We start from the raw sequence: 24,019 nt of genomic DNA, 5'->3' as shown, positions 1-24,019 counted from the left end.
ACCGTAGCCATGCATAGGCCAAGCCATCTAAAATAATATATACATGTGTATCATTTATGTATGGTTGCTCAACAGTTGAACTTTCACAGCTCATAAGAACCCCTTTCGCCATGAAAACCTAAAATTCCTGGTGAAGTAAACTGCAATTGAAGAACCTTTTAGTTGTTGTGAAACACTTTTGTTGTTATTGGTGAGTCATTTATATATGTCACTATTTCCATTTGGCCAAATGAGGCTTAGATCATCACCATACTAGGAAATGATCACAAGCAAATGTGTAGTACAGCTTCGCCAGATTGAACATTGTGATGTGTGTGGTTTCAAACATACTGATGGTTAAATATTGGACAGGGAAGCCACACCATTAATAGACTATGACTTCTTCAATATACACACACCCACAACAGTTTTAGGACAGAGCACTGGCTAATCAGAATGAGTCAGTTTAGTTTATTTTTCTTTTCTTTTCTTTTCTTTTCTTTTCTTTTCTTTTCTTTTCTTTTCTTTTCTTTTCTTTTCTTTTCTTTTCTTCCCAGTCCACAGAATACGTTTTTTGTGTGTGTTTTTAAGACACAAGGTATTGAAAGAGAAAGGAAAAACAAAGCATCTCTCACTTTCCCCCACAAAAACACTTGATATTGAGCAGGCGAGTGTTCACGGACCTTGGCTCAGTTGATCAGCCTGCGTAGCGAGTGAGAATAAATTGGCATGATACTAGAGGCGGACACCAGCTAGAGAAGAGAAGTGAGCGGAGCTGGCCGCGTGGAGAGGCAGACAGTTCCCAGGCCCAGGCTACTTGCAGCCATACATTATAGTTAGACCCTCCCAGTGTGCCAGGCAGTCCAGCAGTGACAATGGCCAGCCTGTGTAGCTGCCTCCCTCACTCCACCACTCTCCACTGTTTAAACTCACACTAACCACAAGGTAGCCTTTACACCCATATGACACACCCACATGCGCACGCACGCACGCACACACACACACACACACACACACACACACACACACACACACACAGAGTGGCATGTACACACACACACACACACACACACACATACACACACAGAAAAAACATGTGCACAACCGCACATATAGTATACACACACTTGCCATAGACAGCTCGACCAATTGCAGTTTGTGTAAACCAAACAAACTTGGGTCGTCAGCCATTTATTTTCAGCCTAGCAGGACTTTTTTTTACTGTCTTTCTCTCTCTCTCTCTCTCTCTCTCCTCCCCTGTTCTCCTCTCCTCTGTCCTTTTTAAGTGCACATCTGCCAATGGTTTGTGAATCAGGCGGCTAAATTTAACACCTTGCGGTCGCATGTTTTTATTCGTAGTTGCATTGCGTGTAAATTTGGCTCGCTGGAGGGGACAGAAGAGGAAGATTTGTAAAGCTGTAAAAATACCCCACCACACCCCACCTTTCACCTGGTACTGGAAGAGGCCTTTCTTTCATTCATTCATTCACTCACTCACAAGGAGAGCGAGAGGAAGTATTTATCTATGCAGGTGAAAAAAGGGCAGTACACGCCAGTACACATACACTGTACAGTACACAGTGAAAACAGTCCCCTCTGTCCACAGTTGGCCCTACTGTACGAATGCGCTGACATACTGTGGACTGTTTCCTGTGTATATTAAGAAAATAAATACACTACTGTGTACATGATTCAGCCCCACCACAACCACACCTGCCCCATCGGTAAAAAAAAATTGCTTGCTAATTCGCGCTTGTTTGATTAATACGTATGTTTGTACTGTATATGAGAATCATATTCTGTGCCTACTTCCTGGTTCCATTCACTTGCCTCTTGTGTCTTCCTCAGGTGAGGAACGTGGTGAACGATGCGGTGGACGTGCTGGAGTTCAGGGACCGTGTCATAAAGGCATCTCTGGCTCACGGTCACCTTGTGGTTGCCACCTCACTGCAGTGCTACGTTTACAAGTATGTGCTTCGCTTTCCTATTGGACCTGCTCTAATTTTGCCACGATCACCTTCAAATTAAGGTCCTATCCTGCATCACTTTTTCTATTCTGGGGCTTGTGGGTTTGTTAGGCTATTTTATCCACAGCAAAAAGATGCTGTATGTTGTTGCATGTGATGTGTGAGTAACTGTGTGTGTGTGTGTGTGTGTGTGTGTGTGTGTGTGTGTGTGTGTGTGTGTGTGTGTGTGTGTGTGTGTGTGTGTGTGTGTGTGTGTGTGTGTGTGTGTGTGTGTGTGTGTGTGTGTGTGTGTGTGTGTGTGTGTGTGTGTGTGTGTGTGTGTGTGTGTGTGTGTGTGTGTGTGTGTGTGCGTGTGTGCGTGCGCGTGTGCGTGCGTGCGTGCCTTACACAGCACCCGGAACTGGAACACTCCACTCGTCTTTGACCTGAAGGAGGGAACAGTCAGCCTCATACTTCAGGCTGAGAAGTGAGTTGCTGTTACTCTCTCTCTCTCTTTGAGAGATGAATGGAGGTCCATCTATCTCTTCCCGTCTGTGTTCATTCCAAATAGCAGAGCAGCAGGGACAACAGGCTGCTGGGTCATCTATCAGCCTCTATGCGTCATTACTCCACATGCTTAAGTACTCACACTGACACAACCACACGCTCGCATGCACAGGCGGATGGACGGACAGACATACATAAACATATATGTACACAAATGCACACAGGTAGCACCTAATTTAACCTTACCTGCACTGTCCTCCAATAGGACTTAGAGTGCAACGGCAGATGGAAATTCGCTTGATATTAGTACTGGCAATTCCGTATTCACATTCGTGCACAGCAGGGCTCACCGAATAACTCAATGCAGTGTTTAATGTGTATTTAATGCTGAAACGACCCTCAGCTGATTGACTCTTTGTGCTCGTCTTTGTGTCTCGTCTCGCCTCCTCCCAGACACTTCCTCCTGGTGGACGGAGCGGGCCTGTACGTGTTCTCCTATGAGGGTCGATTGATTTCCAGCCCCAGATTCCCCGGCATGAGGACCGACATCCTCAACGCTCAGGCCATCTCCCTGAGTAATGACACCATCGCCTTCAGAGACAGAAGTGATGAGAAAGGTAAATTAACTCGCTGTCTTCCTTTACTGTCTCTCTGTCTGTCCCAGGAGGAATAATAATGATTTAGCATGAATTGTTCTCTCTCTCTGTATTTTAGTCATCTTCTTGCTTGACGCCCTGACGGGGAAAGCCCTTGGCGACAGCAAGCCCTTGACTCACAAGGTGCGTTATTCATTCTTCCGTCGTCCCTGTACCACTCTCTCTCTCTCTCTTTCTCTCTGCCCCTCCCCAACCTATACAACACTCCCAATGAGCCCGGGTGAGAGGAGCCATGTTTTTCTGTAAACTATGTGTCTCTCCGAGCAAAAGTAAATAAATTAACACCTGTCCAGGAGGAGAAGGGGGTGGGGGGGTACAGTAAAACTAGAAGGAAAGACATAGATTGAGAGGGAATGAATTAGAAGCAAGCTAAGAGAGAGGAGGAGGAGGAGGAGGAGAAGAATCTGAGGTAGCCTGGCTCAGCAGTTACTGTTTGTCAGCATGGCTTTGTCTGCCAGCAGTCCACGGCTCCAACACAGAGACACACTGCATTGGAGCCAGCTGGCTCTGGCTTACACACACACACACACACACACACACACACACACACACACACGCTTACACTCACAATGTTGGCAGTGCATTGTGGGGTCACAATACTAACCCTTCTCCCCCTCGCCTCTCCTTTCCTGATCTCTTCGCTCCCCTCCATCATTTTCTCTCTCCCATCTCTTCTCTCCTACCTTTTATGTGTGTGTGTGTGTGTGTGTGTGTGTGTGTGTGTGTGTGTGTGTGTGTGTGTGTGTGTGTGTGTGTGTGTGTGTGTGTGTGTGTGTGTGTGTGTGTGTGTGTGTGTGTGTGACGTGTGTGTGTGTGTGTGTGTGTGTGTGTGTGTGTGTGTGTGTGTGTGTGCGCACGCACATGTGGGTGTTTATACATAGCTGGAGGTGGTGGAGATAGCACTAGACCAGTGCGGGCCGTCCAGCGACAGGAAGATTGCGTTGATAGACAAGAACCGCGACCTGTACTTGACCTCCATGCGCCGTCTTGGACGAGAGCACAACTTCTGCAAGATCGGTGAGGCGGGGGAGGGCAGTTCGCCTCGCAACAGAATCAGTGATATATATATACTGTGTGTTGTGTTTGTTGTCAAGTGGCTCATGTTGTCAAAAGCTGCCAATATCTATCATACATGCTTTATTTTTTCCCCTTTTTTTTCAATGTATTTTTATTGAGGCTTTGAAATTTCACAGCTGAACAATCGCAATTCAAATGTATACAGAACCACACATTTTTCTTGTATGTACATGCTTTCTAACTTGCAGGGACTATGGTGCACACTATGGCTTGGAACGATGCTGCTAACATCTTATGTGGCATCCAGGACAACCAGTTCACAGTGTGGTACTACCCCAGTGCTGTCTTCATTGACAAGGAACTGCTGCCTAAAACAGTGTATATGAAGGACGGCAGGTAACTACTCAACATCACCTCACAGCTCCAGCCATTGATTAACACATTAAAGATAAGATGAATATAAAGAAAACGTTATTGTCCATTAAATTTGACATAAAATGGAAATGTTCCTTTTGCACACTGGCAGTCAGTATACAACAATAAAAACATTACATAGACTAGAACTGCACTCTGTCGAGTGCCTACTTGCTTGTTGCACACAAGTAGGCCATAAATGGCCTACTAGTGCGACAAGCAGAGCATGCAAGTTCTTTAGACCGCTACAAACTTTCAAATCTCAGCCTCTCTGTGAAAGAACGTTTGCGATATTGAATTATTAGGTTTAGCTAGGTTTTGCTACGTACCTTGCTTTTGGAGGGAAAAAAGTACTATTTTGAAGTATGGTAATGATTACTTATGCCTGTTATGGCAGTGGTGTCAGATTACATACATGTATACATAGGGGCATTACCTTTAGTCCACCCGACACTGAAACATATCATCGTTACTTCACCATCGATAACCAATTATACCCTGGCATTGGTACATATATTCATCACGTCATGGGACATACGCTTCGTAGCATGACGGAAAACATACCTGCACGGTCTGCTTCCGTATGTCCCGTGCCAGCATATGACGTCATATCATATGCTGCTAAGGGACATACGCTTCGTAGCACCTGACTGATAACATTACTTGCACACTCTGCTTGCGCAAGTAAATACACAAATGCATTAAAATACTATATAAAATGCATTCCCATAACGCAGCAACAGTGATCATGGGCCATAGGGATTAGGTGGTAGAGCTGTATAAGTCTTGTAACCCATTTTTTTCCCTAATGGCACTCTAAGATGGTAACAGGTCACATTCAGGGCGAAGAGAGTGGGTATAGTCATTGTATATGAATTGCCTTTTTGTTTATGGAGCGGTTGTATATGTCCTGAAGTTGCAATTATTTGTCTCCAATGATCTTACTAGCCTGGTTGACTAAACCTGGGTGAGCTTGTTTTTATCTCTAACTGAGATATTCCCATAACAGGAAACAATGTTAAAAGTGAGAACATTCTCAGTGAGTGAACTATAACTATAGAGCATGTTCAAGTTGTGTTTACTAGCATTGGAATTCCTCAATTCCCTGAGAAGATATAGCCGCTGCCTTTCCTTTTTATAAATGTTATATATATTTATAGATAGATATTTAAAGTCACTGACCTGCTCCACTTCCTCTCTACTCAAAGTTTCTACAAGCTCAATTTGTGAGCTTGTAGCTATATTCACCAGACAACACCGTCGTAAGAGAATAATAAATCAAGCATAAGTGGTTAAACTAAACAAAGACATGTTGCACATTAACTGGTGAAAATAGCTGCGCTACAAGCTCACAACTTGAGCTTGTAGAAACCCTTTGCATGCCCAAAATTGGGATGACAGGTTTAACGTGGTTCATTTTATACACTGTAAACTAGTGCTCAGTGTACATGTAAAACATTTAATCTAACATTAGTGACTGTACACTAATACAATGATAACAGGTATATATGCACATAATGAGAAATGGTGCTCATAGTCTTAAGGAACACGCCAGGGAGGGAGGGCTTTTTGTTATTTGATCGATGTATATTGATAGCAGAATAGACCACCATGAATCTCTATACACACATATAATACATGTCTGTGCACACAAACACTGACAGAGCCTACCGAGTGAATGAGTTCATGGTTGTCCCATCCATCACCTTGTATATAAAAGATGATAATATATGCTTTAACATGTTGCATCCATCCACGAGTTAATTAACAGGCAGTCCCCTAACTGCACAAATAATTTACCACCAGCCTTCTTTTTGAGTGCCTCTGTCCAGTTTTTAGGGTGTGTGTAAACACAAACATTGTCCTAACACAAACATTAAATGCCATTGAAAATGAATGGACGTTTTTTTGTGTTTGTGTAAACACAAACATTATGTAAACACAAACATTGAAGACGTACTGTAGGTGAGGATGCAAATTGTGATTGTAGCTCCTGTTTCTGTACATCACCTGAACATGACTATAGTGTGTCACAGGGACTTATCCCTAGTCCAACCCATGATGCTAAGTAGGGAGGCATGCCATTGAGTAGCACGTTTTTCTGACTCTGCCTGGGATAGAACCCCCAGCCTCCTAAATCTCTGGGCACTCTCTAACCACAAGGCCAGTTAGCTGGTGGCAGACTAACTTATGTCTTAGAAATTATGAAGATGAACACAGTCCTAACTGGGTTCCCCTCGCTGTAGTTTGTATGTGCATATATGCATTATTTTAAGACAAGGTTTTAAGATTGAAGCACTACTGCACTTCTGTACTTGGACATGAATGCTATTATTCATAACCAGGACGTTTGTAAAGGTACTGCATACAGCTACAGTAAAAATATCCATCCAAAGTGAAACATCTCTTTCAATTCTAATTCATTAACTGCATTATGTTAATGTGAACTTCTCTTCTTGTCCTTGTTTGCTATTTTCCCCTTACAAAGTGAGTTCAGCCATGCTCCCCACATCCTGAGCTACGTGGGCACTAAGGTGACCATTCGTCAAGGAGACGGTTCCCTAGTCTACACCACCGTGTCCCCCTACCCAGCCCTGCTCCATGACTACAGCGCCTCTGGCCTGTGGGAGGATGCATTGCGCCTCTGCCGCTTCGCCAAGGTAGCACACACTCATACGTATATACACTTTATTGTGACTGTAGTTCGCAGATTACTGTGAAAACCTGCAAAACCTGTTTGTGACTCCGTCACGCCACCATATATGGCTGTTAGTCCGTCACGCCTCGTGACATGACACGCCACCGTATATGGTCAGAGGGCAGAGGATGTGTAGCGCCCAGGATTACATTAGATAATTGACACTGGGTAAAAGAAAAGAAAAAAGGAATCCATTTCCTTCAATCAGTGTGTTGTATTTATGAAGAATATGTTGTTAAAGTTTCACTGGTGTGATAAAGCATACGGTGAGTGCAAAGCCTCACTTGCACTTACTCATAATATACAGTTGCAGCCTGAGTGTAGTACGGAGGTTCATCGGTGTCCACTGCCAAATTAGGTTGCGTTTTTCTGCTCTGTGAGAAACTGCCATAAAGCTATAATGCCTGTTCATACAACTCGACCGACCTTTTAGACTCCATTTACACTTGCATTAAAAGGCAGCTTGTGTCTGGATATCTTATTTGGATCATGAACAATCCTATGTCACCCTTGAGTTTACACCAGGTATTTGTATTCCTGTTTGTCTGCATTTCTGTCCGCATTGTGATCAGATTTGTTTCCTCGTGTGCAAATGGAAAGCAGACGAGTAGATGCGGTGTCTGGTCTGACAACTGTCAAGTAGAGATGATGTTGCTGTACAGCCAGTACTTCCTCTTCTGAGGAAGGAGTCTGTGGAGCAACATTTCACTGTTTGCTTTAGAGATACTGTACCCAAAACAAAGTATTATATAAACCAAATAAAGACCAGCAATTAATCGGTATTTACATCAAATAATCTGTGTAGTCAAATCAGACCATCAGTACAGTTAATTATTATATTGCACAGTCCCAAGCTATTGCAAAGCCTATTCTTCAGAGTTCAGTTCTCTGGTGGCACTTTGGTAAAACTGTTAAAGTGTGTTTGTGGATCTTAACACATTGAGTACGCCAACGTGCATCAAAATAAAGGCCGCTATAGTGCCAGAGTAGTCTGATCGCTTTTACTCTGAAAGCCATGAACCGGAAATACTTTCTTAAAAAAATTGACTTGACAAAGTGAGCTCATAATCCCCGATCATCTTAATATATTTATATAAACTCCAAAAAGCGTTCATATTTTGCGGGAGAGACGGATGAGGAGCAGAAATGCAGCGCCAGCATATCGATCCATTCATCACCACGGAGAGCGCCCTGGATGAGGAGATACGAGTCATTCTTTCCGCCGCGCTAACATGGGAGTCAATGACAAGCTAATATTTGCACAGAGCGTTAGCATACGGCAAGCGAAAAGCGAAATGCCAAAAAAAAAAAAAGGAATAATTCTGAATATTATTATCTCGCCCCGCGTCGTTTGGACGTCGCTAGGACGTCCACAGACGTCTAAGGTATTACTCGTTTCTGATCCTTATGACGTTTCCAGACGTGTTTTGTACAGAATGTGATCTTAATGGATCACCATACTGACAGGTTGTGGCAGACCTCATATTGAGAGAAAAAGACGGGCAGCGGTGGCTCAGGGCTAGAGTGGCTGGATGGTAACCGCAAGGTTGCCAGTTCGAACCCGGGCTCCCCCAGAGTTAGTGTCCTTGAGCAAGACACTGAACCCCTAATTGCTCCTGATGTGCTGGTTCGTGCCTTGCATGGTTTCCACCACCACCATCAGTGTATGAAGGTGTGTGTGAATGGGTGAATTAATGCACAATCTATGTAAAGCGCCTTGGATAAAGGCGCTATATAAATGCACCATTTACCAGTTAGAGGAGAAGATGTGGTCGAGTTACTTGTTTTAGTAGACAGTTTGAGGATGCAATGGAGTTAAGAGGTTTTGTCCAAAGCGTTTTTTATTGGTTGGTTGGTTATTTTCACACAGACGTAAAGGGTGTTCAATAGCACCTCAAAACCTCAAAAATGTAGTTAGGAGGTTTCCTCCCGACAGCAACAAATAGTCGAATACAGTAGTGGTAATGCTGTTAATGCTATATGGAAATGATAAATGATCTTCGCTCATCGCCTTGATGTGGACTAGTCTTAGAATGTTGCAAACGCCAACTTTTGGATTCTGTTGCAAGTTTTAACTTGGCTCGTCACAAATCTTTGGTCTGAAGTATAGGTTTTAGTATACAAGAGTCAAGACAGGTCGTTAGTAGTGTGGCATCGCTTGCTGGCCGAGCAAGCTCAATTTGCTAGACTGGTTAGAGCGCTCCGGTTGGCTGTTTAGCCTTGCAAGCAGGGGGAGTGGGGGCTTTCACAATCACAAATGCAAAGGCGGTGATACTCGCGGTAAATGTAACAGAATATTTTGTCTGCATAACGCATGAAGTAGACCATATTGCTGCATAGTATGTTTGTCTGTGTTGTATGACTGTGACTATGACTTGAGGCTCTCAAACACCAAAAGATGGAAAGAACGTGTCAGCTGTCAGATTTTCTCTGAAAGCAAATAAGTAAACACTAAGTGTTTTGCTCTATTATACAACATGTACTTCAGTGATGCTTGCTGAACTCGTCGGCTCTGTCTCGTTCCTGACCGCATCACTGGCATGCCAATAATCATGATAATGCACACCCTCCCATATAATATTGCTTAATGAAAAACACGTATACAGTATGTCTGTAGCGTTCAATGAGTTCATTGAATATGCTTTTCTCTAGTCTAAGGTGAAGTATTTATAAAGTCCAACTGGTTCAAAGTGAAAAGAGCAGCACAACCCCTAGGGGCCGCTGGCAAGGCTTTTAGGCTCTTTGTCTTGTTTATTTTCTTGGGTTTCTTGCCTCATGTCTAGAGCGCCGAAGTCCTGATGTCACTCGCTTATCCCCTGGTTCACGGAAGTAATTTCTCTATGGAAAATAACATGGGGTCATCTTAAAATTTCATATAAGCATTGTGGTCCAAAAATAAACAAGCTGTCTCTGCGTTATTGTCGGGGAGGTGTCTCTGTATCGTATATGATCGTCTGTTTCTAGCGAAAATGTTACTAATTCAGTAACAATAGCGTTTTCTCTCAGTCAGTTGATTCTTCATATCCATATGAGTGAATGGCCGGGGTGACATGTTTATTTTTAAAACACAGTTATTATATAAGGCGATCTAAAATCCCCCTATGGGGATTACTTACTTTCCGTTCCTCCCGTTCCTATTGGAACATTGGGCGACGAGTCCTCTCCATTTACTCCGGTCTCTGGTGACCCTTCTTGCTCCGTGCCAGCCGACACCCATCTGGCTTAGGTCTTCCTTGGCTGTCTGTCTCCATGTCTTCTTTGGCCTCACTCTCTTCCTCTTTCCACCTTCTGGCATCCAGTCCATTGCCACACTTGCCGGTCTCTCTCTTGGCAGTCGGAGTACGTGCCCAGCCATTCTCCTTCTCCTTTCAGATGACAGACAGTGGTACTACCCCTGCCCTTCTCATCACCTCCTCGTTGGTAATATGGTCTCTCCATGAGATCCTCAGGATAGATCTGAGGCATCGTCGGTGGAAGACATCCAACTTGTTGCTGGCTGTCTTCATCCACATCTCACAGGCGTAGGTCGCTGGGATGACCACTGACATGTAAAGGCGTAGCTTGGTGGCCGTAATGATGGCTTTAGACGACCAAATGTTGCGGAGCCGTTGGAACACTCCTGCAGCTTTGCCAATTCTGTTATTGACGTCTTTCTCCACATCTCCTGTGCTTGAGATGTTACTTCCAAGGTACGTGAAGTTGTCAACATATTCTATGTCATGTTGGCCTAGAGTGAGTGGTGGAAGGTGTTGGTATTGTCCGATGGTCATGGCCTTAGTCTTTTCTTGGCTTATCCGTAAACCGACCTTATCTCCGTGCTCATGGAGACTGTTGGTCAACTCTTGGAGTGCAGGTTGGGTATGACTTAACAGAGCCAAGTCGTCCGCAAATCCAGGTCGGCTAGTCTGCCCCCCCTTGATGCCAAAGTTTGCCCCGGTGACGGACTTCCTCATCACAAAGTCGATTGCAATGATGAAGAGCAGTGGTGACAGAATGCAACCCTGTCTTACACTGGTCACGATGTCAAAGTCATCAGTTGTGCTGTTTTTGTTTTTTTGGGGAATTACAATGCAAATAAAAAGTACATGAACCCGTGGATTTGAGTTCTCTACCGATATTGACGACAGACTTCGGTTCTCTATAATCTCCGTGTCCTGTTCCTTGACTAATGTGTGTATCATGCAGTATCTGTCTGTCTGTAATGCTCAAAGGAGGGATGGGAAAGTTAGTGATGATTGCGACCTCAGGTCACTGTTACTATGAAAACATACAGGAAGCCTGTAACGCTGCTTCCGTCACGCTGCTACCTGTAATGCTTGCCGGTTACTCTTGCCTGTAATTCTGCCCTTTTTCTCCTCACGTGTGCTTTGAAGAGCCTTGGCTTGTACGTTGTCATGCTTTAGTTGTACTATTTTGTGCAAAAGTACATTGAGAAATGTCCTCGGAAACGGCCTTGTTTCTGTACATTTCGAGAAGTTTATTTGTAGCGAGGCATCCCCCAAAGTGACAGGAGCGCAACTTTTTCATATCGCGTTAAATAAGAACTGTGTTCCAAATATAAACAAATGATCGCGGTGGTTTGACTCATATGGATATAAAGACTCAACTGACTGAGAGAAAACGCTAATGTTACTGCCGTCGAATTATAAAAAATTCTGCTCTAAACAGATGCTATCAAATATGACTGACTGACTGTTGTGAAGACATCAAGACACAGACACCTCCCTGACAATATCATGAGACAGTTTCTTTATTTTTGGACCACAATGCTTATATGAGACAATTTAAAATGAAACTTCTACAGCCCTGGACCAGGGGATGAGCGAGTGACATCAGGACTTCAGTAGAGATTTCACCGTCTGTCCGCTCCGCTGTAGTGCTGACATAATGAAGTGACATTATTCCGGTAGAGTTTCTCAGCCCTGCAGTCACTTCACGCCTTTAAGGCGTCTTACTGGTTTATTTATATAATGGTGTACTGTATATTTGTTGACTGGTTATTTGGTACTGACCTCAAGATGATGACATGCACTGTTGCATATGTGTGTGTGTGTGTGTGTGTGTGTGTGTGTGTGTGTGTGTGTGTGTGTGTGTGGGTGTGTGGAAGAGATATATAGGGAGAGAGAAATTGAGTCTGTGAAGAGAAGGTAGCAGAGAGCTTTATGGGACTAGACCAGCAGGCTTTAATTAGACCCCAATTAGCCTGGTGACACCATTTACCGGATTTACCCCCCCCCCCCCCCCCCCTTTACACGCGCGCACACACACGCACTACACTCATAAATATACACTCCAGCGCACGCATGTGTATACACTTACACACACACACACACACACAGTGTCCGTCCGGTGCGAGCGTCTAGTGAGCCTTTGCATGGGTTATGATGCAATAACCACAATGCGAGAGAGAGATGAGAGAAGGGGTTTGAAGGAAACAAGGGAAACAAGAGGGAGAGCCATTGGTTTTAAGACCTCTGCTCTGTTCCCCTCCTCCACCTACTTCTGGTAAGAGTCTGGTGGCAGTGGCTTTTCCCAGAATCACAGTCTTTTATTGTCAGTAAGCCCTCACCTGGTGGGATTAGCTGTCTTTAATGCACATGCTGTATATACATGATGTACACAATCTGTGTGTGTGCGCGCACACACACACACACACACACACACACACACACACAGCACTTACAGCAGTAAGTCACAGTACAGATTGAACCAAAGGATTACTATTGCATTCCTAACATTTTCTGTGTCTCTTTGGCCTTAGACGAAGAATGATAATGTATTTTTGTGTTTCTGTCATTGTTGTTGTCTTGTCTGAGTGGTGCCGTTTGTTTTGATGATGGAATGTGATTGGGGGGAATACAGAGTAGTACTCTGGTTTGCTCAGCTGTCGGCCAACTGGTGGTTTAGTCTTCCATCAACAAATTGATGCACTGTACGTCACCAATAAAGTAGTGACGTACGGCAACACTCATTTCTCTGTATTTTATGGTATCAGATAAGTGGATGCTGCATAACACGTGTGTGTGTGTGTGTGTGTGTGTGTGTGTGTGTGTGTGTGTGTGTGTGTGTGTGTGTGTGTGTGTGTGTGTGTGTGTGTGCGTGTGCGTGCGCACACGTGCACATCCATTACTGTATTGCAGGTTTTTATTACAAGTTAGCTATCTTGCATTTAGTCATAGAAAAATGAACAAAGAAAAGAAAAAGACAAAACAACAAATCTTCTTTTTCATAAATTAATAAATATACATTATATACTGTACATAAAGGAGGGGTGTGTGAGTAAAATTGATCATTTCATCTGAGAAACTAAGCCCACCCTTTTCTTCAGCTTGAGTTAGCATTTTTTTCCTTTTATAATTCTATAATTCCAAACCATTGTTTGAAAACTACTATGTGGAATTGGTACTGGCCTAGTAAGGTATGAAATAAGAACAAGAATTGTGTAAGAAGTTATTTTCATACCTTCTATACTGCATTCTCGTGTGCGTGTCAGTTTGAATGCCCTGCGGTAGGATTGTAATGAGGTCTATGTAGTGGAGATGAGCAGACTGCTAATGCGGACCCTCTCCCTCAGTGACGCCGTCATAATGACCACCTTGTCCCTTTAATAGTATGCACACACACACAGCTCAAAGTGCCCCGTCCTTTGATAATAACAAGGGAATACTTGTCGCAACCAAGTAATCTACAGTTCCCCTCATCTTTACCCATTTAGACCTGAGGCCGATTTAAAAAACGCCTTCTAAATCCTCACATGTTTTCAGAAAATCTAATTTTGGTTTTTATTTTTATATATCCTTTTGCTATATACATAGCAACATCTAAAATGACACACATGAATGTGTATAAGACATTGACATTTGTTCCGTCCCTTTAGGACCAGTCCTTGTGGGCATGTCTTGCTGGGATGGCGATGGCTAACAGGGAGTTAACTGCAGCAGCGGTGTCCTATACTGCCATTGGAGAGGTACAGTAACTAAATGGGATTAACCAGACAATCCCCCTCATCTACATCCATGCTATCGTTTAGGAAAGGGGTTTTCAACTGATTGTGAACCAGGGACCAGGGGGGGGTCAGAAGGGTCTGAATGTCCCCGCACTATTGGGGGATAACTGGTCTATTTCTTTATTTATTTTCTTCGACCGGTGCTACATGCTTGCCTCTCGCTGCAATGACCAGTCTGGCTATAGTCTATAGTCTACGTTCAGTAACTGCAGTTTCTCTCTCAGTCTCATCAAGGACCAAGATGTCAGACAAGCTAATACACAACAATTCATCGTTCTTTGTATGCTGACTGTAGGTGTGAGCTGTGTCATGATGCTGTGTCTCTCTCTCTCTCCCTCTCTCTATCTCCATTAGATACCCAGGGTGCACTACATAAACTTTATAAAGGAGCAGCCCTCAAAGGAATCATCTGTGGCTCGCATGCTGCTGTTTAGTGGACATGTCCAGGAGGCTGAGGCCACTCTGCTACAGGCTAGCCTCGTCTACCAGGCCATACAGGTCAACATCGACCTCTCCAACTGGGAGAGGTAGCGTGTGTGTGTGTGTGTGTGTGTGTGTGTGTGTGTGTGTGTGTGTGTGTGTGTGTGTGTGTGTGTGTGTGTGTGTGTGTGTGTGTGTGTGTGTGTGTGTGTGTGTGTGTGTGTGTGTGTGTGTGTGTGTGTGTGTGTGTGTGTGTGTGTGTGTGTGTGTGTGTGTGTGTGTGTGTGTGTGTGTGTGTGTCCAACACACACTGCACAGGTCTCGACCAGGATAATAGCATTTAAGTTTTGCAAAAATTGGCCTCGCTACCTCTCCAACTGGGAGAGGTAGCGTGTGTGTGTGTGTGTGTGTCCAACACACACTGCACAGGTCTCCACCAGGATAATAGCATTTAAGTTTTGCAAAAATTGGCCTCGTGGTGGCGCTATAACAGGCAGATTTGTATGCAATGCATGGCAAAGGTTTCTATAACAGGGAGTGTGTGAGCAGAGTTTTGCATCGGCCGGGCCAACGGTGCCGGAGATTAGCTGTACACAGAGTGCAAAACATACTCTCCCCATGCCTTCGGCTGGTGGAGACATTTAGCAGATTTTTAACCTGGATCCTGTGGTTCAATTGTGGGAGGACATGTGGACATCTGAGTCTGACATATGCACCTGGCTGCATACGTCCGGATGACACATTTCACATAGGCACGCAGAGTCCTTCCTCAGGGACATTTTATGTTAGAGTTGCAATGTCCTCAGACTTCTCACAATAGGGTATAGGTTTGTTGAATGTGTTTTCATGCAGTTGAAATGTGCAGTGGTCAGTGTCTTTCTTTGTCTGCAGAGCGTTGGAGCTGGCTGTGAAACATAAGACCCATGTGGATACTGTGCTGGCCTACAGAGAGAAGTTTCTACAGACATTTGGCAGGAAGGAGACCAATAAGAGGTTCTTGCAGTATTCTGAAGGGGTAGGCTGTAACAACTTGTCATCTACACTACATTATTTGACTTTAGCGTAATGTATTGTAGCCATTTTCCTCAGCTTGTGTTAAACTGATTAAAGCGGATTGCCCAGTCTTATCTTAGTCCCATCTCTCTCTCGCTCTCTGTCGCTCTCTCACTGTGTCTTTCAGGTTGAGGTGAACTGGGAGAAGATCCAGGCAAAGATAGAGATGGAGCTGTCGAAAGAGAGAGAGAAAGCTGCTAATGTCTCTGTTCGGAGTAATCTGGCTTCACGGCATTGACCTTCAGGGGACCCATCCACCTATATTTTTTCTCTGAAAAGTCAACATTTCAGAAACTGACAATTCCACAACAGTGGTTTGGCTTGGCCTAAAATTCTACAAACATATCCGATGCTGACATTTACCAGTACAAAATGCAGTAATCAGTGTCTCTATGTCTGACTCAAGCTTATTTCACTTGATTGAATGTGTGGAAATTTAACACATTTCTCTTGCAGATAACACCTCCACAAAGTCGAATCCTTAATGTAGTGACTTGTAGTCTGTTTTATACTTGCAGGGTATAAAACACTGAGGGTGTTACCGCATACTCAAGTGAGTTGGCCTCAACCTCAATGTCATATCAGCTATAATTAATGTTATTTTGAATGTCTGTCTATTATTGTTTATTTTTCCTGTTTTTCTACAATTCTTTTGCATTTACAAATGTAAAGCCTTGTCTAATGCACACACAAATAAATTACTGAATAAATATTTACTTATATATTCAGCTATATGTCTCCATATCTTTATAGATTCAGTATGTTTATATGTAGGCGTGAGTCAGTGCAAATGTGTGCACACATACATGCATGCATGTGCCTACTCTGTGAATTATTGCCTTATTTCCGTGTGAAACCAACTGCTTGCCATGCAGCTCCACCCCCTGGTTGGCTGAGAGCCAGCACATCAGTGAACTATTACAGTCCGTCCATCTCTAGTGGCCCAGGAGACAAAGGGGACAGATGAAGGAGGGTATTGTCTCTTAAGTTGACTGTCCAGGAACAAGTCCTCTTTAGCACAGCCACTTCTGGACAGTACATAGTATATATCAAGGACCCCAATTACTGTACCAGTGACTGAAAACCAATAGTGGTTGAAAACTCCAGAGAATAACTGAATGGATGTAGGAGGGAAAAATACTGTAAATTACATCAATCTCTCACCCATATCTCTTTTTTTATTTGCCCTTTAACTATGTATTTCTCTCTTTCCTTGTCGTTCTCTTCAAACTCAAAACCTTCCTTCTCAGCCCCGTTGTACTTTATGTGTGATAAGCAATGATTGTCTGGATACACTACCCCTAATCAAGAGAACGGATGTACCATCTGCCAGGAGTCAGGTTTTACATGCATGTACCGGTATGTATGAAGTATGCATGCCATGACTCCCATGAGTATGCACTTTCTCTACTGATGACTCTGTGGTAGTACCGTATGTACTATATTTATGGGACGCATCAAAAGTTCATTCAGGGATTCTTATATTGGTGATATATTTTACAGTATATCAGGATTCCCTCTTAAATAGGAACTTTGTCAATGTTTATGTGAATCCTATTATTCTGTTAAGGAAACATCTGGTAATAGACTTCACACAAAACTGCACCTTTTACGTAGGTTGGCAATTATTTTCCAGCATGAGCTATAGACTGAACGCACAAGTGTTATGTCAGATTTTCAATTACAATAGGCCTATACTAATTTAGTTTGTGTTATATATAAATTATCTGTGAATTCATAAGGGAGCAGGATCAGTAATGACATTATTTATTCCTTAGTAATGGAAAGAAAGGTCTATTTGTTGATTGTAGATGCAAACTTAATGCTTAGGATGTATCTGAATCATGTGAATAGTCATTGTTTACCAGGCAATCTTATTTTAAGGATCATCTTATCATTTGGATAATTGTTTCCAATTCATTTATATATTTAGTGCCTGTGTGTGTGTGTGTGTGTGTGTGTGTGTGTGTGTGTGTGTGTGTGTGTGTGTGCGCGTGCGTGCGTGCGTGCGTGTGCGTGCGTGCGTGCGTATCTGAGGAAAATGCAAAGCACCTTGTAATAGCGAGATCTACCAGGGCAGAGACTGTGGGAAGCACAGAATATCCAAGTCTTACGCCATCTGATTAAAGTTTAATGTTGGGAACTCTAGAAGACTGGTTAAACCCAAGGTCCCTAAGCCCACTATTACGGGATGTCCTGGGTGAATTACAATGGCTGCAGAGGAGAAAGAGAGAGACACCCAACATTAACACAGCTTGTGACTTGGACAGCATTCATACAATAGCAAGTATGTGGTACATTTCATTGTCACCGTAAAAAGGGAAAAAGAACACACTCCCAAATAGAGGTGCTGGCTGGAATAACATACCATTTAAATAGTGAAGAACTTATAGCTGCACACATTTCTCCTTGATAATTTATTCACCAGCATTTCAGCAGTCAGGCCTTCATCAGGGCATGATGAAAGGGTATGACCTTTCATTGTCATTACACTCCACCTCATCTATCCAACTGTGGTCTTGTAAGTGTGGATTTAATGCAAACTGCACCCATCCATAAATTTCCCTTCTCCCAAGGAAAGCCATGAGTGGTGTTCTAGCTCGGCCATCATGGCTTAAGGCAGTACTTGTACAGAATTCTCTCATTTACAGTTATCAAGATGTGTTGTCCTGTACATGGTACATGCACACAGTTTCATGGAAGTTTGCAGTGTCTAAATTCTCTACTCTACTGGCCCACTTGATAACTAAATTGTTTAAGACAAAATACTCTAATCTACTTCAGGTGAATGAGGATGCTCGGATGTGCTGCCTGGTAATCAAATAGTATTGGATTACCAGGCAGCATATCCAAGCATCCTCATTCACCTAATCACCTTGTTATGGTATTGAACCAATACCATAACAGGTCTGTGTCACTTACTCTAATGGCTAATATCCACTTTGAAGCTCTTAAGATAAATCAGTTTAAGTCAACTAATACGGTGGACTGGGGGTGAGTGCCACGGAGGGGAGTATCACTGATTTAATAGGCTATTGATTATATGAGAAACAGGGATATGTTTCTCATAACCTAACCTATATGGTTAGGTTAGGGTTTGAGGTATGTTGTCGGTCTAATGACTGTCGGACCAATAATAGTGTCGGAACTAAAGCCTGAGAAACAGAGTAAAGGTTATTAGATCTGGGCAGGATATCTTAAACAACTGTTTTGTACCTTTTCCTATTTAGAACTGGGTTAACAGAGACTGTTGTTGATTTTCTGGTGGATAGATTTTCAACCTCTAATGGACTTGGTGAGAGAACTATATGAATTGGTTCATACTGCATTTGAACTGGAGGATGCGGCAAGTATGACTGTTTACATTTAATTCCAACATAAAGTAATGTAACTAATTCCAAATGGAGCTTTTCAAATGTTACATTATGAGACATTTTAATACGTTTAAATGATTTATGCCAACTGGGCCTTCTTACTTTACGAGAACGAGAGTGCTCCGAAGTGGTCAATTTGGGACTACTAAAATATTGCTACCCGTCTCCTGTCTTGGCCATTAGTCTGAAATGGACAGTGAGAGAGACAATTAAAGGCTGATCATTAACAATATTAATACAATAGATCACTGAGGTGTAGTTGACTGTTCTCTTTCCTCTGTCGGCACACTAGACTTCCAGTCTATCCACATACAAAGCCATCATTATCCACTATAAGTATGTCTCATCCTTGTTTCCTGTCAGCCTGACCCTTGTCTGTGTTTTGTTATACAGCTTTACTAATGCTGCTGAGACAACAGTTAGTCTGACATGCTTTCATCATCAAAATAACGTTCCTTCTTATAGGCAGCCCACACTGCATCACTGTGTTAGCTGAAGCCTCATCTCTGTTCTTTTCTTCCCCAATCCAGAACCTAAAATAAAGTGATAGGGCCTACGGCGTACGCTATATGGCCTGAAGCTTATAGCCAGTGTTACATTGTTGCTGCTGCCTCATGATTTGGAGAATTGGGCCTTTCACACTCAAGGTTGCTTAACCCTAGAACACTAAACACGATTTTCACCCAGACAATTATAATTTTGTAATTTTCATAATGTTGTTGATGTCTGAGGTGGGTGGGTGGGTGGGTCTTTCAGTAACTTTTGCATTCATATCTTTTTCATTCACTGGACCATTCTCACATGCCACAGGAATGGGTGGGCCAAAGGAGAAGTTCCCAGCTCCGTTTCCTTTTTTAGGAATATATATTTTTAAATAATATGCACGTTTTTTTGCTGTACTTATATTTTTATGAGAAATATATTTTTTATGGAATATTTTACATTGGGTAATCATCGAGCTACCAGGAAGAAGTGTAGGTGTGTGTGTGTGTGTGTGTGTGTGTGTGTGTGTGTGTGTGTGTGTGTGTGTGTGTGTGTGTGTGTGTGTGTTTCATTTTGGGGAAATTGGCAAATTAACATTCCCATTTTTTTGTTTACCTACATACAACAGTAGGCTACATAATACAAATAGTTCCATGCATTTCCGAATAGGTCTATTATCATTTCATTTTCAGCTCACATTTTAGACTTGGAAAATAAATGTTGGCCTATTTTTTTCAAATGTCATACCCACCGTATAGGCCTACGTTAAACAATAACTCAGAATAACTCAGATCAGGAAAGAAAGAAAACTCAAAGAAGAGAAACTGCAAAAAAAAGTAAAAAAAAGTAAAGCCCAATGCAACCCTGCCTAATGCGATTGTACCGCTGCCAAATTAGCTGTCTCTGACACAAAAAGGCCAATATAAGCTGCCTTCTGTATACTTTACTCCCTCCAAACGGGCATTTGCATACAAAAGGCGTGTAGTCAATCCCATGAATCACACATTTTCTCAGTAATTTCCTTTATTCCAACGATTAATTGCACTTGAGTTGAGTTTAAAGCATAGCTATAGGTTTAAAGTCTGCAAGATAATTGTCTTGCTAATATATAGCCAGGCTGGTCTGCTGCAGCTAAAGAAGGCTGCTCAAAAAATAAATCCCATTAGATAGAGTTCCGAGAGCCCCGGCAACTGTGTTGGTTCCCTGAGTCTGACACCTCCAAGACACCCTGTCTCTGTCCGCCGGGTATCACTATCTGTTCTGCAGCTGCTGCTGCCCTGCCTATACCGGGTCCCGTCCTTTCATTTTCACATAGCAAGTTGTCATCCGACCGGTCTCTGTGCATCTCCTGCATGCTCTCTTCATATGTGGGCAAATATTTCACCTCGTCGTAGCTTGGCAAGAGGATCGGAGATCCGAAGTCCCCCAGACTGTATTCTGGATATCTTTCTAGCAGAAAGTCCTGACTCTGAGACGCGGTCGCGTGCCCACGAAAGAGGGACGGCTCCTCGGGACGGTCGTGGCCGGGGTGTCGGCGGGGCCGCGGGCAGATGATTCGCTGAATAAAGTAACCCATTGCGAAGAGCAGCAAAAGGATCAGGATACCGGACAGTTTGCGTGTCACCCAGCCCACGTTGTCGAAGAAAATGTGGATGGGGAGCTTGCAACAGCGCACCGGGGAGCTGACACTACCGTTGCCGTTAAAGACAGGCGGGCAGCACTGCTGGCCCTCGCCGCACTGGAGCTCGCTGCAGCTCCGGAGGGCATGACAAGCCGAGATAAGACATGCCGACAAAAAGGTGTACGCTGTCCTGCCGTCGCCCGGCAGACAGGACATCGTTATTTTTTAATAGGCTAGATTTTTAATCTCGGACCGTCCAATGGGAGAATGGTCCCGTAAGGCGTACGCGTGTCCTCTGTGCGTATAATTGTATTTTTTTAATAATAAAGTAGCCTACTTCCAGCAGGTGTTAGCACTAACAGGTTCCACTCTCCAGCTGTGCAGTGTGCACCGAACCTCTCCCCGCATCCGTTCTCCTGTAGCACTGCAGAGCGGCGCGGGATAGCAGGTGCCCCCCCACTGACTGAGCACTGAGGAGCCTAGGGTTGATGATATATGAGCTATCCGCTGTCCAGTTGGAGCGTAGGCTTCAGGCAGATATGGTGGTAATCATTAATAATCTTGGTTTATGATTACGGGAAGAGAACTATTATGTCCCCGTAGAGGGCCCCCTTCCCGTGTAGCCCACAAAGATGCTCGTCATTGTTTGACATTGAGGAGTCTTCGTTCTATATCCTGTGCAGTGTACACGAAGCTTTAGAGCTCCGTGCTAATCCTTATGACTAGACTGTCTGTATGTAGCTAGTCTCAGTCACTAAAGGTGCCATGCAGTGCCACTAGCAACCTGTAAGGTTGATGGTCTTGATATGGGGCGCCAACAGACCATGTGTTATGCCATGGTGTGTGACTGTGTGTGTGTGTGTGTGTGTGTGTGTGTGTGTGTGTGCGCGTGTGTGTGCATGCGTGCGTGCATGTGCATGCCTATGTATCTGTATCTCCTACAAACTCCTGCACACTGCTCAATTATTGAAACTTTGGTCAATGAACCTCAGACCCCATGCATGTGCATACCCTGCATGGTGCTTAGAACTAGTAGAAATATTTTTTTTTAATATAGTAGGCTATATTGTTATTGCTATAATATTGAGGAACCAATACCATGATTCTCTATGAACTGGGAACATTTCCCCATATAGTCCTTAACGTTACTCTTTGTCACTTATAGGCAATCTGTATTTGTTCCTCTCCTAAGCATGCCTAATGCACAATGTGCCAAATTCAATTACTGGAGCATTATGACATGAAATTCACTGGAAGAGGAGCATTATGCTGCCTAATTTATGCAGCATCATATTTCGGCCTGTAATCTACGTCTATTAGAGAAACATGATAGCGGGTGCTGCACTGCTTTAACCGGATAAACAATACAATCAATAGCCCTGCAGGCCAGTGATTCTCAAAGTGGGGCCCGGCACACAGAGTCCATTGGAGTTTTAACCATGCACTTTCAACCCAACATCCATATTTTGGGCATGTCATTATAGGTGCAATGTTTCAAAAACGTTTCAAATAAAAGTTTCAAATAGATCTGCAAGCTCGATCCCATGTTGTATTGTGAGCATATGTAAAAATATAGTTTTGCTGCATGACAATCAATAAAAAAGAAACATACAAAATGTAGACTACCTGTGAACTGTTGATGTGTATTTGATTCAAACTCAAAAAACTTCACAAGGTGGCCTGGGCCATGGTTCAGTGGTCCAGGCACCTTGGCTGGTAACCCAGTCTGGCAGTGTTCCACGGGTTCGACTCCCGATCCCAACAGCCTTCACTGCATGTCTTCCCCCCATCTCTCTCCCTATTTCCTGTCAGCCTACTGTCTGTCCCTCCATAAAATAAAGACGAAAGCCACAAAAAATTGGTCCTCACTAATGCTCATAGAAAGCCTCCTGGGGCGTTTATATCTCGAGAGGTGGCAAGTTTCTGTGACACACACGGAAGCTTGCCAAGCTTTCACGTGCGTGCCAGAAGCAAAACAGTTTTCTGATCCACAAAGGGAGGGATTTTCGCCCTATAGTTTTAGACCGCGACAGAGGGGCGCAACGTTCGACATGGCAACTCGCTCGCTTTAGACAGAAAAGTAAATTCTCTATCGTAATGAACACAGTTCACTTTAGCCGACTCAGCCCCGTCCGAGTGCGACAGAATAGTAAATCCTCGTCCCCACTACAATGAACACAGCGGAGCGCTCCCTAACCCACTGACGGCCTGTCTCACCCAATCACAAGCCGCGGCACTCCTTCCAGCCCCTCCCTTTGTGGGACGTTCGGTCGGCCAATCAGAGGCAATGTAAATGTTTGTTTCCTATGCCAATAAAGCTCCTTTCGATTGAATTAATAAATCCCGGAAAAGACGCGCTGTGATTGACCAGTAGTAGCGACAGTGGCAGCGACGCAGTATACCTTCCGCACTTCCGCTTGACTTCCGCCTTACAGTCACAGAATCTGAAAAAGAAGGTAAAGACACCCACGTCATTTTCGCTATCATGCAATTCCAGACGGCAGATTCGTCACGCTATGGGAGCCAAAATACACCCAGAAGTTCGGTGGAATGCATTGGAGTCAACGATAGCCCAGTGACCACTGTGACCAGCTCATGAACAAACACTATTTCTCAATGACTGAGACCTTTGTAAAGTAATCGCTTCTGGAAAATAACATATAACACATTATTGTCTGCTGTGTTGCTTTTCGATGTGTACACTGACATTTTATAGAGGTATCTAAAGAACAAAAAGTACGTTTCTGAACAGCCAAATGTCGTGATACCTCAGAGACGATACCCGCTGCTGTTTAGATCCTCAATAAAATGATTTACTGTGCACATCGAAAAGCAAGTGATTTAA

General features: G+C 43.6%; 2 protein-coding genes across 2 annotated transcripts in view; one reads left to right on the top strand and one right to left on the bottom strand.

The window, feature by feature from the left end:
• Positions 1-16,418, top strand: part of ift80 (intraflagellar transport 80 homolog (Chlamydomonas)) — a 53,588-nt gene extending 37,170 nt beyond the window's left edge. Inside the window, exons 10-20 of the mRNA XM_080771959.1 lie at positions 1,828-1,946; positions 2,338-2,412; positions 2,886-3,049; positions 3,147-3,211; positions 3,970-4,105; positions 4,354-4,501; positions 7,008-7,179; positions 14,095-14,184; positions 14,578-14,750; positions 15,535-15,658; positions 15,824-16,418. Of these exons, the coding sequence (XP_080628085.1) occupies positions 1,828-1,946; positions 2,338-2,412; positions 2,886-3,049; positions 3,147-3,211; positions 3,970-4,105; positions 4,354-4,501; positions 7,008-7,179; positions 14,095-14,184; positions 14,578-14,750; positions 15,535-15,658; positions 15,824-15,934 (1,377 nt within the window). The 3' untranslated portion in view covers positions 15,935-16,418. The remainder of the gene's footprint in view (positions 1-1,827; positions 1,947-2,337; positions 2,413-2,885; positions 3,050-3,146; positions 3,212-3,969; positions 4,106-4,353; positions 4,502-7,007; positions 7,180-14,094; positions 14,185-14,577; positions 14,751-15,534; positions 15,659-15,823) is intronic.
• Positions 16,419-20,346: 3,928 nt separating this feature from the next.
• Positions 20,347-21,894, bottom strand: c15h3orf80 (chromosome 15 C3orf80 homolog). The gene has a single exon (XM_080772032.1). It carries the CDS (start codon positions 21,388-21,390, stop codon positions 20,716-20,718), a length of 675 nt encoding a protein of 224 aa, XP_080628158.1. The 5' UTR covers positions 21,391-21,894; the 3' UTR covers positions 20,347-20,715.
• Positions 21,895-24,019: the final 2,125 nt, after the last annotated feature.

The sequence above is a fragment of the Protomyctophum bolini genome (genome assembly GCF_963924005.1).
Source record: "Protomyctophum bolini genome assembly, chromosome: 9".
Classification (NCBI taxonomy): Eukaryota; Metazoa; Chordata; class Actinopteri; order Myctophiformes; family Myctophidae; genus Protomyctophum; species Protomyctophum bolini.
The sequence above is the reverse complement of the archived record's forward strand: the minus strand, read 5'-3'. Positions and strand labels throughout refer to the sequence as shown.